The sequence below is a fragment of the Crocodylus porosus genome, unplaced genomic scaffold (assembly GCF_001723895.1).
Source record: "Crocodylus porosus isolate Cpor-Errol unplaced genomic scaffold, CroPor_comp1, whole genome shotgun sequence".
In the NCBI taxonomy this organism is placed as follows: Eukaryota; Metazoa; Chordata; order Crocodylia; family Crocodylidae; genus Crocodylus; species Crocodylus porosus.
Genome location: NW_017728886.1, coordinates 62,470,095 through 62,487,894, shown reverse-complemented (window position 1 = coordinate 62,487,894; position 17,800 = coordinate 62,470,095). Strand labels below are relative to the sequence as shown.

Genomic DNA, 17,800 nt, shown 5'->3' with positions numbered 1-17,800 from the left:
CAGGCAGGTTTACTGTTCTTATGTCTTGCCTATTGCTCTTCCATTTGGCTCCATACCTCTTTCCTGGTTCTCCTTCTACTGATTCCTCTTTCTTGTAGTATTTTTTTTCTCCACTCAAGCTGCTTTGTTGCTGTCTTTTTCTCCATTCCTTCCATCTCAAACAGTGACAGGATGTAGTTGTCCTATGCTAAAAGTTATCATAACAGCTTTTACTTTAAAACTATCTAATTTTTCTGTTTTCTAGAAAATGTAAATGAAATGCTGCAGCAACCATCAGCAAAATGTTAAGAAACCCCAAGCACTTATACTTGCTAAAAAGGCTTTTTTTTATGAATCATGCTTACAGGTTATTTTTGTTTGTCATGGTTATCAAAGCCTGACCCTGGTACTAACCTGTGCAAAACTTAGAGCTAACAAAATTCACAGCTAGATTAATCAGTATTGATCACAAAAATAAACTTTCCTGTTAGAAACCTGTCAATAGATTTTAAAATCTTCCCTGAAAGCCCTCCAAAATACTTAAAAACCCTAACTGTATTGCTTTTCTAGAATTTAAAACAAAATGAGCTCTATGATTACTAGATGTGCATGTAAAGGCATAGTGGGATCTCATGTGCAATCCATACAATGGCGCTTCCTGCCATGCCACACATGGCAAGAGGTGTGATTGTGGGATTGAGCTTCAGATCCCATTGTCCCTTATTGCCAGTGCACTGGCAAGTAGCAAGTTGGCCACATGTTCAATTAATGGCATGACAGGAACCAGCCACCCAGTTATTAGACATTTTTTTGTGGTATAACTTTACAGCTTATTCCTTGTTTTATGCCACCATTAAATTTAGTGTGTGACTGGGTTATTAAAACTGAAGATGTGATTAACTGTATATATGTTACGGGAGGGGCCTCATTTTCGTATTAAAGTCTCCTGTCAAATGTAAATATGGTCTCTTGTTCTGAGGGAGAAGGTGGTTTTATTTTTAGTAGGTGATATTTTAGCGAGGTAGAGACCCTGGGTTTATGACCTGTTCTGAAGATAAAGGAATTCAGTCAATAGTCTCTAATGTGGGTCAATAGTCTCTAATGTGGAAGCTTAATAATAGAACCGTATCTTCAGTGTCAATAACTTAAGTCCTGAGGGATGCAGGTGTTTAGCATCTCTGAAATTAAGGCCACTCGGTTTAGGTGTCAAAACTGAAAATTCTGATTTACATGATTTCTGGTTGGATCAGATATCTGTGCTAGTCTTTCTCATACCATCGTCCATATAAAGCAGCTGTCACTAAGCCAGAGGATAATCCATTTTTGTCCATGAAATAGTAGTTGTTTTTCCAACCCAAGTGGTCAGGAAAGTCCAATGTAACATCAGATGTCAGCAGTAGAGGAAAGATATAGGAAGTACTGAAGTTTCCCCACAGCTGGAAATGTATCAAAGCAGTTGCATTCGTGACCTCCTGCCCACAGGTGCTATAGCTGAGGCCACCACACTTCACTAATGCACAGGCCTGAACATAGTATGTGCCATGCACTGTGTGAAGCCCATCAAAGACTCCCAGTGCATACACTTCATCAGATAAAACAGGTCTCTGGTAATGTGAGTAACAACAGAGGGAGTTGGCACAAACCTGGACCTCCCCTTCTTGTCCCCTTACAGGAACAAAAGTGAAATTATCATACATCATCTCTGCATAAAATACTGGCAAGAGTTCTTCATCTGCTTTACCTGCTACCATGCAACAAGCCTCTTGATCCTTTTTATGACAAACTTGATCATTTAGAGGGAGACTTGCAGAATTTTTGTTTGGAAGATCTATGGTCTCTCCATATTTTGTACTACTCTCCCAATTGGTTTCACGATCAGGTGTAATCACAGGGATCTCTGCTACTATGAGCTTGCCATTGTGACTTCTTAGGTCATGATAAATGAAGGACTTTGATGGAGTGTATATGCCACTGCCTGTCATACCCAAAGTGGAGTGGTGGATATTAGCTGCCAAAATATTGATGCTGAAAGCAGTTGCAAAAGCTTGCTGAAATTCCACAGCAGACAAGAGTGGGAGCTGGTTCATCCATGCAGTTGGATACACAACCTGCTTCACATTGTACTGCTTGATAAGTCTCACTGCAGGCTCATAGAAGAGTATATCGAAACAAGTGAATATGCCAAACTTGCCAGCAAAAGGTGTATCAAAAATCGAATAATCAACTGTTGATGGGGTATCATAGGAATACTCAAAATACAGGTTTTGTTTGCGGTATCTAGCTACCAGCATACCACTGTCATCAAACACAACATCTGTATTAAACTGGTATCTGCCATCAGGTGGGCAGCGTACATCACTGTGCTCACAGGGCTGCTTAGCTCCTATGTTTGCCACTAGGAATATTTTATTTCTCAATGCCATGCAGCTCAGTCGCTGAAGAACCTGGAGAAATGGGTTAGGAACACATAAGCATTTTTGAACATGAAAGGACACTTACTTGAGGTGTCTTAAAAATCTCTTGAAATTTTAACATTTTCATAGTTGGAAAAAAATTAACAATTTCAGTCTAAACTTAGCAAGTGATTTTTGTAGTGAACTATCTTTGGGACAAGTGCTTCCTTATATAAAGGTATGTTTGTGACCTGAATTTTCCAATTCCCGCAAAACACCTTAGAAAATTAATTTAGATTGTAGTCTCACATTTTTCATTTACTGAAAAGAAAAAAAAGTCTTCCCTTATATTTTTAGGGCTTGATTTTTCACCTTTAGAAATGGGCTCCATTGCAAATATGAGTGCAAATCTCTTCAGGTTAGATAAAAGCATTCATGTAGCAGTGCAAGTGCTCAAAGGGTGCAATTTAGAAATAGGAACATAGTAATGATAAGGACAAAATGGCTCCATAACTTTTTTCAATTATGTGAACTTGAGCTTAACATTATCTTAAAATACCAGTTTGTATTTAAGGATAAAAATCTTTATTTTCATAGTTTTATCTCAATGCTTTCCTATCATGCTTGCCCATTCACTTAACTGAAAAAGAAAGGGAGTGAAGAGAGTTACTTAACAGTACCTGGATTTCCTTGAGTTTGGGGCGGGGGGGAACATTTGGTACAACCACTGCATTACTCTGTTAAATCCCTTCAGTAAACATAGATAAATTGTGTCCAGTGAGGGACTGTTACTTCATTTTTACATAACAAAATATTTAAAAAAGAAAGTACTGATGAAAATGAACTGTTAATTAAATCAGCAGATAGTAAAGCTTCAATCTGCTTTTCTAGAAACCTGCCTCCTTTCAGCAACTCTCTACATGGCATCAATTCTGCTCACATAGGGCTGCTACCGTTCTCAATAACACAGGTGCAAAAATGGTGTAATTCTGTTTATGGAACAAAGCCAGTGTAAACTGAGAGTCACTGAGGAATCTGGTCCTTACAAACTATGGGGTTTTTATTGCTTATTTCTTTACGTAAACTTGAGACAGTTAATTTTTTTTAAGAACTTTGCTCCTGCTGCCTGTTCACCACCTGGAGTCTAAGTCCTCTGTTTTTCCATCACACCCTGTAGTACGTTACTTTAAAACATACCTCTGTATCATTGAACAGATGTGGCTGTCTGCATGGATTCCATGTCATGGAGCGGGGATCTGGAACGAATTCTAAGTAAGGGAAAATTGACTTTCTGGTGAAGTTGAAGCCATGGATTCCATCTTCAGGAAAGACAATGATCTGCGCCCCCTGTAAGAAAAACAAAAACACAGCTGGCAGCTAGGGATCTCTGCGCTCCTTGAACTTTCCCCCTCTCCTTCATAAGGACAGAATAGGTTCATGGGCTCTGCTGGATACGAGAGGGATGGCCTCTCTACAGTGCAGCTCAGATGACCTGCTGGGCTCTTCTAGGATCTTTGTCTTTGGGCCCTTCATGACTTGGGAAGGAAACAGCAGAAATACCTTTTACTTCTAGTGTCAGTCTGTAACTCACTACGACTCCCCCACCTCTTCCTTTCTTATGTGCTTTCATAACCAGTGATACAGTTCTAGGTGACTTTTTAAATCTTCATAAATAACTATGTTTGTTCCGTGCTCAGGAAAATAGGAATTGGAGATTTTCTTTGCAAAAACAAATAACAGCTCATTCTAAGGTCTGTGTTAGCACCCTCCCTTAGCTGGTACAGCCAACCCATCAGTCTAACAGGAAGCTGCTAGGAATTTCTAGTCTAGGGTCAAGGCTTGTTCTCCTTTCTCATACTTTCCCTTAAGAAGGATCATTTACACCTATCCTGGATGCTATATTAACACTGCTTCATAGATCATGCAAAAGATTAAGTAGTGATATATAATATGGGTGCAAGGTCACAATGTACCTACCCTTAAAGAGTTCCACATTGTCCCTACCTGTTTCTATTGGTCATGCCTACCCTGGAGGAGCATAAACTCCTCTCACAGCAACCCACATGCTATTCATGAAGGCAGTTCCTATTTTCTTACAGAGTTGTTGATTTTTATGTAAGTAAACAATCCACAGGCCCAACCCTGCAAGTAAAGGATGCAGCTCACAGAGACATGAAGGTGACAGATACTGCTCTACTGGTAAGTATATAATGAAGACCTAGAAAAGAGGAGAGGAGCTGAAGAGGTCTGCAGTATTTTACGTTGGATTTTCAATAAAAAACTGAAAAATTGTTCACCAACAAGTGGGCCTGTTCTTCAAATCTGAGTACCTGAAATAAAGGAACTTATTAACTGATCTGAATTCAAGAGGTACTGACCTGAGTGGGAGTTGCCAGCTGTTCAGATTCTCTGATTACCAAGCATCCCAGCATGCTTTCTAGCCCTGGGCTGGGCTGTGCTGTCTGCTCCAGCAGAGAAGGGTTTTGGGGGGGTCTGCCTCCCCTTCCCCTTCACTGCCCCCAGTTAAACCCACTTCCCTTGAGTACAGAGCTGCTCTGCTAAACTTGCTGAAAGTTACTGCTGGCTGCATCTGTGGACTACAAATCCCACAGGCACCTGCAAGCAGAAGAGATGAGCAACCTTGCAAAGTCCTGCTTCTGATTCTGGAATGCAAATCCCAGAGACCTTGGGAGCAACAGAAAGAGGAACTGAACACACAGCCCACGCTGGCTGTGCCAGAGCCATGCTCTAGCGCCCCCCTGCTTCTGGCCTGAGCCACTGCAGGCATGTGGCTGCATTTCCTGAATCGGAAGTAAATGTGTCCAGTTCTTGTTTTTCAGTTTAATTTCCACAGTTTAGACTAACCTGCAAAGACTGAATTGATTCAGCGTTGGGCTTTCTGACTGTCTGTACTTAGCCCAGGTGTCGAACTTTAGGTAACCAAGTTTGAAAAGATTGTCTTCAATTATAAAAACGTATTTTACACAAGTTAAGACTGCCCAAAAAATACTCATCCTATCATATCTTACTTGTTTGGCTGCAGCTATTACTTGCTCTTCGTAGATGTCTAGATTTCTTCTCATTAGTTCTAATGCAGCCTGTCGATCAGTGAGGGCTGTTGGATTAGGACTCAGTATGGATTCATGTTCATACACAGCAGCAACATAATGTCCCTCTCTTTGAAGTTCTACTGAATCAACTTGATAGCAGAAGAAAACCAAAATTAGTTCACAAAGGGCTTCCAACATGTCTGCAATGGATCTAAAGTGAAACAGAAGAGCAAAACATCTGAACAAAAAATAATGCCAGGAATTTAAGTTTGACTCTTAATAAATTGATACTGATGATTTAACTCTGGGATTTATTTGAAAGAGAATTGGAATAGATATTTTTCACACCATTGCTGCTTCTAAAAATTATAGTAAACTGTTTGATCTGAAGTTTTAAATAAAGACATCACTTTCAAAAGTATTTCTACTACATACATGTCTGGGGAAAGAAACTGTGTTTGCTCAGTTTCCAACCCTATCTTCTAGGACAACTGTAAATTTCATTTATAGGATGCAGCTTAAACCCTAAGATCTGAGCAATGTCAACTTTTGGCAAAGGTTAACAAATAGTCAAAACTTTCCACTTTAACCCCAGCTCTATAATATTTCCTAGACACAAGCTGTTTGGAAATCAGACTCCAGCAATGTACCTTTTCCCTTCAAAGCTAAAACAGATCATTGCCAAAGGAATTAAGTTTATGAGATATTCTTGCAAGCATCTGCTTTTTTATCCTCAGAAGGACCTTCTCTTATGGTTTATGGAATCATCCTGCACCATTTTTAAAGAGTAATAACTATAAACTAAATCTCACTTCATTCAGTGAACTCATTCACAAACTGCAAAGAAAAATGCTGACTGCAGTGCAGGCTGATATTATTACTGGTTATTACAGACAGAAAAAAGAAATACGCTGCCCAAAAAAGTATTACATACACTTTTTATCTCTACTCTGGGGTTCTCAGATAAATTTCCTTTCCTCTGTTTCCCACTCTGGACAAAACAGTGTTGACAATCTAGCACGCAAAACATCTACCAGTAACAATTTAAAGCTGTTGCAGCAAAATAAGAAAAACCCAAACTAATGACTTGTGACTATGTATCTTAGATGAATCACTAAGAGCATCCGGTGATTTCTCCTCCTGTCAAACTCCTTCAACACACTCAGCAGCAGCAGGATAGAATACAATATACATATTCTTAACAGTACGAGAACTCAGAAGATGTCTTCCCACTCACCTTTCCCAAAGGCTGGAAGATACCAGTCTGCAAAAATATGTGCAAGGAGCTAGAAGTTGGGCAGGCCTGCATTCTGTCTTTGTCACTGACTTGGTATGATTTTGACCAAATCACTTCCCATCAGCAAAGTAAGGAAAACACTAACCTAGTCAGCATCTTCATGAGGATTCAGTATACTAGTATATTTCTCTGCGATGGTATGAACATGTGAAGTGCCATGTAAAAACCGCATGTTATTTTCCATACGTCAAACAATTGATAAGCGTCCACCACCACGACATGAAGAAACAAGATGTCTGCCATCATGTTTCTGGCATCTTTGGTGAAATTTGGGATTTCAGTGAATTCAAGGGGATGCAGGAAGGTTGCACAGATCCATCCACTCATAAGTGAGAATTAATTACCATGATTTAAACACTGCTGTGCAGTTGTTGTACCCTGCTGATTTTTAGCAGGTATGTAGCTGTTAGCTTAAATTAAAGCATTTTCATTTCAAAAGAAAATAGTTATGGCAAATGCTCTGGAAGATGCATCTCTCCCAACCCAGGAAGGGAGAGAGCTGCTGACCCCAATTTCCTCGGTGTGCCATAAAGGATATATTGGAAGCAACAACCATTAGCCTTAAGCCATACTTATACGTATGCTGGATCCCAATCTGTTTCATTTATTTAAAAAAAAAAAAAAAAAAAAGTATTCTAAAATCCATGGAATATTTATATATCAGTAAGGTCTGACAACAGTCCTTTATCAATACTTGCTGGTAGCAAGGCCGCATATGCTTGCCAGGAACATGGCCAATATGGAACAATTCAAAGGATTTGGGACTGATCTGGCTAATTTGACCAGGAACATTTTATTTAATTATATCTATGAGCAAATTAATAACAGCTAGAGATGGTTTAGTTTAGTTTGGTTTTCTTGTATGTTTTCTAATAAAAGCTGAAATTATTTATTATAGCGCTGCCACTATACTGTGTAACTTATATAAATAAAATAAAAAGCAGGGAGACAGGCAGTCTGAGTCAACTAGTCAGGGGTACCCCCTGCTTCTGGGCAGACTGGAGGAGCCTGCAGAGTATACTGAGAATTTTACATGGGGCAGGCAGGGGCCCTGGCTGTTCAGCATCAGCCATCAGCACTGCAAGCTCTCTGCTCTTCAAAGGCTCAGCATCCAAATATCTGTTCATGTGTCTCTCTGGGTAGGTTTTCTTATCAGGAGAACAAACCTGGGAGAATTCCCAGAATTTGAATATGTGTATGGAGGCATAGTCTCTGCTGAAACTGACTCCATTTCCCTTGACTTAAAAGGGTTTCAGCCTGGATCCTTAACTTATCCCAACCAAATTCTAAAATCAGTATTACTGGTGTATATAAAAAACCCTCCATTTCACCTTCTCTGTTCACTTTCTGTAACCATTTGTTTATTCTAAAGGAGTACTGGAAAGCTATTTTAAGTAACAGACCTGCTGAAAGAATCCTGGAAAATGGAATAGCTGCTAAAATGATAAAGGGAATTTAATTCAACTGTATACTGTATTTGTGGCCCTCTTGTGTTGTAAATAATTTCTATTAATGGAAAATGTGATGACTTCCCTGTTTGTGAAAAATTCAATGGGCATAATTGGGCACAAAAATTATGAGTTAATTAATTGAGATCAGCACATGTATCTAGGGTTTAAACAGAAAGCTGTATTGAAGCAAACAATATTATGGTATATAATGATATCTCCAAATGCTGTGTTAAGCATTTTTAGAGGCTCATAATTTAATTAGATTATTTTTCTTAATGACACTTTCATTTTCCTTTAATGTTCTTTATATTTATTCTGTTCATTAAATCTCTCTCAGGAACTCTAATTGTCAATCCATTTCTGCATGAACAAAGCAGGTCAATTTCTACTGCTGCTCTATACACAAATTCAAAACTGGAAAAGTTATCATAATTGAGTCGGACTGTTCTTGCAAGCTAGTTTAAAAGGTATCCCTCAGGCATGCAGGCATGAAATCAGCAAAGCCAAATCACAACTAGAGTTGCAGCTAGCAATGGACATGAAGGGTAGAAGGGTTTCTACAAGTATATCAGCAACAAGAAAACCATCAGGGAAAGTGAGTCTCTTACAGAAACAGGGAGGTAACCTAGTGACAAGATGATGCAGAAAAGGCTCAAGTGCTCAATGCCTTTTTTACCTCAGTTTTCACAGGCAAGGTCAGCTCCCAAACTACTGCACCTGGCAGCACAGTTTAGGGAAGAGGTCAGCAGCCAACAGTAGTGAAAGACCAGGTTAGGGACTATTTAGAAAAACTGGATGTGTACAACTCCATGGGACCAGACAGTGTACCTGAGGGTGCTGAAGGAGTTGGCTGATGTGATTGCTGACCCACTGGCCATTATCCTTGAAAACTCATGGTGATCAGGAGAGGTCCTGGAATGAATGGAAACGGGCAAAGATAGTGTCCATCTTTAAGAAGCAGAAGAAGTAGGATCTGAGGAACTACAGGCCAGTCGGCCTCACCTCGGTCCCTGGAAAATCGTGGAGCAGGTCCTCAAGAAATCCATTTCTAAGCACCTGGAGGAAAAGGTGATTAGGAACAGTCAGAATGGATTTGCCAAGGGCACGTCATGCCTGACAGCCTTCTATGATGAGGTCAGTGGCTCTGTGGGTGGGGGGAAAAGAAGTGGATGTGATTATACCCTGACTTTAGCAAAGCCTTTGATACAGTCTTCCATTACATTCTTGCAGGCAAGCTTAGAAAGTACAGACTGGATGAATGGACTGTAAGAAGGCTAAGAAAAACCTGGCTGGATGGTCAGGCTCCAAGGGTAGTAATCAATAGCTCCATGTCTAATTGGCAGCCCGTATCAAGTGGAGTACCCCATGGTTCGGTCCTGGAGCTGGTTTTGTCCAATGTCTTTATCAACAATCTGGACGATGGGATGGAGTGCACCATCAGCAAGTTTGCTGATGACACCAGGCCAGGGGGAGTACTAGATATCCTGGAGAAGGTAAGGTTAGGATTCAGAGAGACCTCAACAAATTGGAGGACTGGACCAAAATAAATCTCATGAGGTTTAGTAAGGACAAATGCAAAGTCCTACACTTAAGATGGTACAACCCCGTGATAATCAGCAGCTCTACAGAAAAGGACCTGGGGGTTACAGTGGACAGTAAACTGAATATGAGCCAACAATGTGTCTTTGTTGTGAATAAAAGTAACAGCAATACTGGGCTGAATTAATAAATGTTTCCAGCAGAACAAGGGAAGTGATTATCCCCCTCTATTCTGGCCTCTATACTGGTGAGGCCACATCTGGAGTGCTGTGTCTAGTTTTGGGCGCCCCACTACAGAAAGGATGGGGACAAATTAGCTTCCTACGGAGGGCAACAAAAATGGTTAGAGAGCTAGGTCATGTGACTTCTGAGGAAAGGCTGAGGGAACTGGGCTTATTTCATCTGGAGAAGAGAAGACGGAGAGGATCTAATAGCAGCCTTCAAATGCCTGAAGGGTGGTTTGAAAAAGGATGGACCTTGACTGTTGTCAGTGGTGGCAGATGACCGAACAAAGAGCAATACTTTAAAGTTGCAGCAAGGGAAGTTTAGGTTAGATATTAGGAAAAACATCCTCACTAAGAGGGTAGTAAAGGACTGGAACAGGCTACCCAGAGAGGTTGTGGAATCTCCCTCCTTGGAGGTTTTTAAGACCCGGCTAAACAGCCTTGGCTGGGATGATCTATTTGGGAATGGTCCTGGTTTGAGCAAGTGGTTGGACTAGATGACCTCCTGAGGTCCCTGCCAACCCTAATGCTCTATGATTCTATAATTGTAATGCATTGCTGTCCAACTGGCATTAGACCCGCAGGCTCTTGACCAGCCACTGCTCCCCACATTGCTGCAGCTGCTGGAGCAGCTGTGGTTTCTGGGCTCCCCCTCCTTCCTCCAGTTTCTGCTTCCTGCCCAGCTCCTGGTGGGTGATGGGAAAGCACAGCAAGAGGGCTCCAGGCTGCCAGGAGTGGTGTGTGGCTGCGTATGTGGCATGGGGACAGGAGGCTGGCTGTGTGTGGAGTACAGGAGTGTTGGGTGGAGTGGGAAAAAGTCTGCATGGCATGTGGCTCCTAGGTTTATAACCTGTGTGCCATAAGGCCCCCAGCAGCCCAGAAATTGGACAGCTTTGAGTTAGTGTGTAAGATTAAAAATACAAGCAAACCAAACACAGTTCTGGGACTAAGTATTCTTCTCTGTATGGCAAGCGAAAAATCACAGTATACGTAATCAGTATGCTAGAAGATAGAGATGATGCAGTAATCTCAAGTTAACGGCATGAGTTAGAAAATGTTAAATGCAGTATTTCACTGAAATCACTGCATGTTCAAAACAGATCAATTTAAAATATCTTATTGTTTTAGTTGGTCCAATACAAGACAATGGAGTATGGAGAAGAAGGCCTTGTAGACCTTTACAAAAGACCTGACATCTTGAGCAAGGTAAGAGCATAGAGAATGAAATGGAAAAGACATCATGAGAGCTGAAGAGAAGGCATACAAGGCAAATTTTGGAAGCTGAGTTGGAGGGTACCAGACCTCAAGGTAGATCAAGGCAATGATGAGAAGATAACATAAAAACTGTTCTGGAAAGAACAGGTGAAGATGCAACAAGGAAATCTACGCAAGCTAGGAGAAGACAGAAGGCTTTAGTTAAGGTGGTTATATGCCCTTGGGGCCTGACAGATGGAGAGGGGGAGAGATTGTTTAAATTCCAAAATGAAGAGCTACAAGCATTCATCCTTGTGTCACTCTTGCTTTCTGTCCACGCTTTCTGATCCATTTCTGCTAACAAAAAAACAAAATGTCTAGGAAATCCATAAAAACTTTTTATTATAAAGGAATACAGTAAGTGATACTTCCATTAAACCTGGAATGTTATATACATAATTACATACAAAGGATTTTTACTATGGAAAATAAGTTTTCTGATTTATCAGAGCAGTAAAGACCACAGCTATTTTTCTTCAAATGCCCAATACAGTGGTGTTATCAAACTGGTGTTGCAGATACCATGGAAAAGAGAAAAAAAATCAAACAAATACAAGGCTCAAATTATACTATTAAATATAGTTAAAATCTCTAACATTGTAATAAATGCTTCCTGTTAGCTTCTTCTTTAACTAGTTTCAAGCTGCCAAGTTGCCCACCTATAAATCTTTTATGAAATACCTTTGTTTTGACTCAAGATTACATAAAACATGATAAAAACACAAGCACCACTTTCACTTTTTGCCAGTGGATACTTTGGAGAGATTTGCTTTATGAAAATAATTTTTGAAGTGTGCCATGATGAAACTGGTCATAACATTCTGTATTTTGTGATTAAATATTTGTCTTCCCTATGAAAGAGGCTAATGCACAATGCCTAAATAAAATGCACATCGAGGAAATGACAAATAACAGAAATATTTGCCTTACCTGTAAAATTATGGAAAGAATGGTATTCAAACAGTAAGTCATAAAGAAAGTAATGGGTCTGATGCTCCTGTGTACTGTGCAGCTAACTGCCTCTTTACAAAAGGGATATAAAATGCTGTCAAATCAGAATTTCTCCGTGACTTAAATTGGTGTCAGCACAGAACTGGAAGGGGTTTCCTGGTCCATCAAATCCAGTCCCTGTATTTTCAGGCAGGCATTTACCCATGTATCCCCAAAATTGTCACTTCAAAGCCCCATGCACAACTACGAGACATAATATCACAAACGCCAGCACCACATGCCATAGGTAAAAACAGAGAAGACAACAGTAATGGGCAATATTCTACCATCACGTTTACAAAGTAATTGGTTAATCCCATATGTTCTCACACATGACCCACGCCACCTTCCCCACAACCATCTGGGGAAAATGGGGGTCTGCACAATATGCGAAGAAAAGGGCTCTTGTGAGCCAGAAATATGACAGGGTATGCGGGCAGCATTAACTGCCACAGCTCTGGGAGGTGCGGCAGTTAACAATGCCATTGTCCCCTCACTCCAAATTTCTGGACCCATGGGTAACCTCTTTCCCCACTGTGAGTTGTGCTCCCCTGCATCCCCTAAGAAGCCAGTGGTATTTATAGGACAAAATTCCTTCCTAGTCCATACTGACAACCAGCAAAAGCCCAGGAGTATGGGATTACCAGACGCCTACCACATCACAAGAGAATTACTTCTACGTTCCAAAATGGATATTGCAAATGCATGATTCCACGTCACTCTTTCACTGATTGCCGGGCCAGAACTCTCTGTCCCATCATGCTATCCTTTCCATAAACTTAAGTTAAATCATAAAGCAACGCAGGCAGTTAGCCCCCACTACTTCGCTTGGAATACAATTCCAAAACTTCACTTTGTTGGAAATCTTCTAATTTCCTATCTAAATTTATCTGCAGGCAGTTTGTAACTGTTCAGTCTTGGGCTGGTTCTGTTTTTTTCAGCCTAATATTTGACATCCCTTTTGGACAAGTGTAAATGACTACAGGATGTCTAAAGCATGGGGGAGAGGGAAATTGGACTTTTTTATTGAAAGGCGAGCGGAGGCACCGAGTCATATTTCTTGACTTAAGTCCTGAAGAAAAACTAGCTTTTCTACTCATGTCATCCCTCTACAGCCAAAACTGTGCCTACATAATAGGGTGACGGATTCTATTCTGAGTCATTCTTCAACAAAAATTGGCAAGCAGAGTCTAATTAGAAATCTTTTGTTGCTGGTGAAGGAAAAATCTGAACTTGGATTTCTAGATGCTAGTTTGAATTTGCTGTATGTAGGTTGAATAGGGAAAAAATAGATAATCACCTTTTTGCTTGCAAACCAAACAGATTTGACATTCAATTAACTGAATGAGTAATTATAAAATCCTAGGATGTGAATTTATAGATGTGCTTTAGAGAATGTAAATTATATTATATTTTCTTGGAGACTATTTCCATTTTGTAACCAAGATTACTTCTTGTATCATGTGTTGCTTGTCAAAAATGTTCTCCAAATTAACAGGGATTTGTTCCTATTTCTGATCCATAGGAACTGGAGCAAAACTCTAGGTCTCAAGCCATTTTTTAAAGTACTTTTCCTCTTTCCTTTACTGGAAAGCTAATATAACATAGAAATGATGTTAATGTGTTCTGCCCTGGAGGCAAAACAGTTTGCTTACTGGAAAAGAAAGAATTCCCACAGACTGAAATAGGAAAAAAAACTGTCCTGGTACAGATTTTACAATGGTTAGTAACTGGTAATCATAACCAGTTGGGAGCTTATCTACTATCCTGACTATCCAGGCTTCTTATGGAAATTCTCAAGCTCCAGCTTTCAAACCCACCAAATTTATGGTGAGGTGCCCAATCATTGATTCCATTTCAGACCAGTATGTTTTGGTTTAATCTGACTGGTCTAATTTAGTTCTGAACCACTATAATTGATCCTTATATTTTAAAGCTGACCTGTATTATTATTGTCATTTGCCTGAATCTTAAAAAAGAAAACATGAGCACACACACTGTGCGACTTTTCCTTTTATCTTCAAGATCTGCCCCTTCAGCTTTGTCCTCCCATTTCCCAGAACAGGTATAGGTTTATCACTGGACATTTTGTGATGCTTTGTTCTTATTTGCCTTATGTTTATAACAATATTGCCTCTTACGATTAATTTATCCACAGACCACAATTTCCCTGAATTCGCTTCCCTTAATTTGTGTATGGTGCCTATTTTCCTTTTAGAAACAGAATTTATTTTTCCTAATTACGTAATAATGTCATAAACAAATAAATATTTCCCCTTTCCATGTGCATATTTGACGCATAGATTTACCTACAAGGCTCATGGCAATCTTATAAAAATGGGGCTGGAAAGGACCACAGGGCATTTAGTACAGTGATCCCTTGCTCCATGCAGGATCATCCTGATCTAAAGTATTTCATCCAAGTGTTTGCTCTTACAGGCTTCCACTAATTGAAACTCCACAATCTCTAATAACCCATTCTAGTGTTTGTATCTTCCTCACAAGTGGCTGTTTCCTGTTCTGGTTGGCTGCCACAAGAAAAGATTAAATTTCACCGTTTCTTAGTCTGTCTGATAGTCTCTACTAATCCTAATGTGTAAGTCTAAATCCAAGGGAATGTCTCTAAATCAGTCCATTGCTACTTAATCCTGAAAGTCCTTTTTTTTTAACCAGGTATGCCAGGATCCCAAGTCTCAGGCCCTTGGCCAAGCCAGGTAGTTTCTTCAAACCCTCTCCCCCTACCCTGATTCTAACTCTTAGTTGTGTCTTGGCTAACCCAGACCAATGGGAGGCTCTTAGTATACAGGGGTTGGATAACTCACTTTCTGTTCAGTGGTATATTCTGCCGCACCATCATAGCTGCGCCACTCAAGTTGTTCCCCACTCTCCCCAACCACCTTTGTAATCACTCATTTGGACTCTTTATGTTTTACTAAATCAAACATCCCCGCTGGAGTTTCCCTTCCAAAGGTGGATTTATGCAGTATTCCAGTTAAAAGAATCTACCTCCTTCCCTGTATGTCTCAATGGGATATAAATAGGATGGAGAACTTGTGTAAATATTTGAGTACCTTCTGCTATTCAAGTCCTCTAACTGGACAAATCCTGAACTGAGGTTGCTGACTTCTGCTGTTGTCTGTGTCCCTTTTATCTTCTTAGAGCTAAATTTTTCATCCCTGGAGTTCTTGCTATAGCTCATGTCTGTCTATTAGTTTTGAGTTGGCTAAAGTTTGCTTGTTCTCCCCTCTTTGAAAAAGGAACTTTCAGTCTAGGTTGGTCGACGTGCTGCTCACTGTGAGGGAGAGAAGGAGCCGGCGGGCTCCAAGGCCCTCCACCCCGGCACAACCGCGCTAAAATCCTGCACTCAGACACAGAGCGCAGGGCGAGAACACACCTCTTCCAAGTGCACGGAGGAAGGAGGGGCCCAGACGGCGAGGGCCGACATAAAAGAGACGCCGGGGTCAGGAAGAGGGGCGGTGGAACCGGAAGAGTCCAGCCGGGAAGCGGTCACCGGCGGGAGCACGCTTGTGTGGATGCGCACCGTCCTGAAACGCGGACGGACTTTCTGGCGCAAGGTTTGTGCGGGGTTTGTGAACCCGGGCAACCAGCCCAGCGAGGCCGCAGACTGTGGGAGGCCGCCGGGAGCGGCTGGAACCCGGTAGGCCCGGCTACCGTATAGACTGTAATAGAGGGGCAGGCACGAACTGTGAGATCGCTGCTCTGTCAGTAAAGGACCAAGCGGTCACGAGGCACCCTAGGGAGGGCTGAAGAACTCCTGGGGAGTTGGGAAATGGGTTTCAACCCCGCGGTGTACAGGGAAAGAGCGGAGGACGTCCGAGGAGGATTGAAGTGGGCCCCAAGCTCTGAAGAATCCCTGGCCATACCTGTTTGTGTTGACCCTTTTTGTTTTCCTTTTTTTTCGAATTAATTTGAGAGAGACCTTATTATGTGGCCGACCTAGATAGGCGGCCATGTCCCGGTGGAACGGGCGAGGGTGTAGGGGTGGTGGAGCCCTCAGCAATGCAGGACCCGCGAGGAGCGAAGGAGTCTCACTTTTAGAACGACACGTGCCAGGCCATCTGAACCGTTCAGGATTATCATCAGTGTCATGGCAGGCGAGGCAAGCGCGTGCAGAGTCCAAATATAGGCGAGCTACTCCTTGGCACCTGGTAAGCAATCCCGATGGGGGTGGAGGCGGTAGTGACCGCGGTGAACCGAACCCCCCACACTCACCTAACCGGTCTCTCACCAGTCTGGACTAGGAGTGTTAATACAAGGCTTTTCAATCTATTGAGATGTTTATTTCTCCATAAGAGATTTCACTTTTGTCTGCAAGCTCTCTCTCAGCCTTTCTTAGGGAACCTCCAGCTGTTGCTTTAAGCCAGTGTTACTCCTATAGACCAAGCAACTTGCCAATATTTGGGGTTTTGTAGGTGCCTCCAGTTAGGGAAAGAAATTATCTGAAGCAATTTTATTCATTTCCAACAACTATACCACCTCCTGTTTTCCTGAAGCAGCACTGTAGTATTGTTGTAGCTATAATGTTCCAAAGATTTGTTTAACATACCTTTTTATAGGACCAACTCTACAGCTGGGAAGAGAGATTAAATGAACTTTCGAACAAAAAACCCTTGCTCAAGTCTGGGAAGGCACCAGATGCTACCCAAGCTAAATACCAGTTACTTTTTAACCCAGTGATGTAAACCATAGAATCATAGGGTTGCAAGGGACCCAAGAGTCATCTGGTCTACCCCCTTGTCTGAATGTAGGAACATTACTCCTCATCTATCTAATGCTTCTTCCGCAACATCGTCTTTGGAGATTTTCAAGAAGACAATTCCACAGCTTCCTTGGAGCAGCATATTCCACTGTTTCACTAGTCTAACAGTAATGAAGTTCTTCCTGATACCTGATCTCAATCTACTTTGCTGCAATTTGAAACCATTGCTTCTCCTCCAGCCCTACACAGTGAGGTAAAACAGTTGCTCTCCCTCTTTTTGGCAACCTCAAAGGTGATCCTTAAAAGGGAAGTGGGCAGCAGACTTGTGGAGCAAAGACAAACTATCAGAACTGGTTATAGACCTAGGAAGAACAAGGGAACTAGATGCACTTAATTATGTAAAAGAATAAGACCATGCAAAGGAGAACTCGGACCATCAAGGCAAAGGTTCGTTCAATCAACATCTTCCCCTGCCAAAACACTCACTCAAAACTTGACTTCGGTTATACTCGTTTATCCAGGCTATACCAGAGCTTTCTTTTCTCCATTCCTTTCTTCATGTTTCTCATTTTTCACTTGCAAACTCTTCCTCTACCCAGGCATGTTCAAAGTCTTGCCAATGATACATTTACTTCTAAGTGATATAAGCCTATGCTGTCTGAGAAATTATTTCAGCCACCTGCTCCTCTAAAGGATGAGTTCAGTTGTTTACTCATCTCCATCTTAAATGAAAGGCAATTGTTACAGGCTGGCACAATGCTACAAATATACCTTTTATTAGTAATATGTATTTCCGCTTTTTTATTAATATTTTGCATTTTTTGTTTTGCCTTTAAAGTCTCAAACATTAATTTAGCTTCACCTTTGAATTGATGGTATCCCCATTTTACACATAAATGAAAC

General features: G+C 41.2%; 1 protein-coding gene across 1 annotated transcript; it reads right to left on the bottom strand.

Annotated features, from left to right (window-relative positions):
• Window positions 1–682: 682 nt before the first annotated feature.
• BTD (biotinidase) lies at window positions 683–17,785 on the bottom strand. Its single transcript, XM_019535525.1, has 4 exons — window positions 16,411–17,785; window positions 5,402–5,633; window positions 3,570–3,719; window positions 683–2,423 (listed from the first exon to the last, which is right to left on the bottom strand). The coding sequence occupies exons 2-4, from the start codon at window positions 5,618–5,620 to the stop codon at window positions 1,239–1,241; spliced, it is 1,554 nt and encodes a 517-aa protein (XP_019391070.1). The 5' UTR covers window positions 5,621–5,633; window positions 16,411–17,785; the 3' UTR covers window positions 683–1,238.
• Window positions 17,786–17,800: the final 15 nt, after the last annotated feature.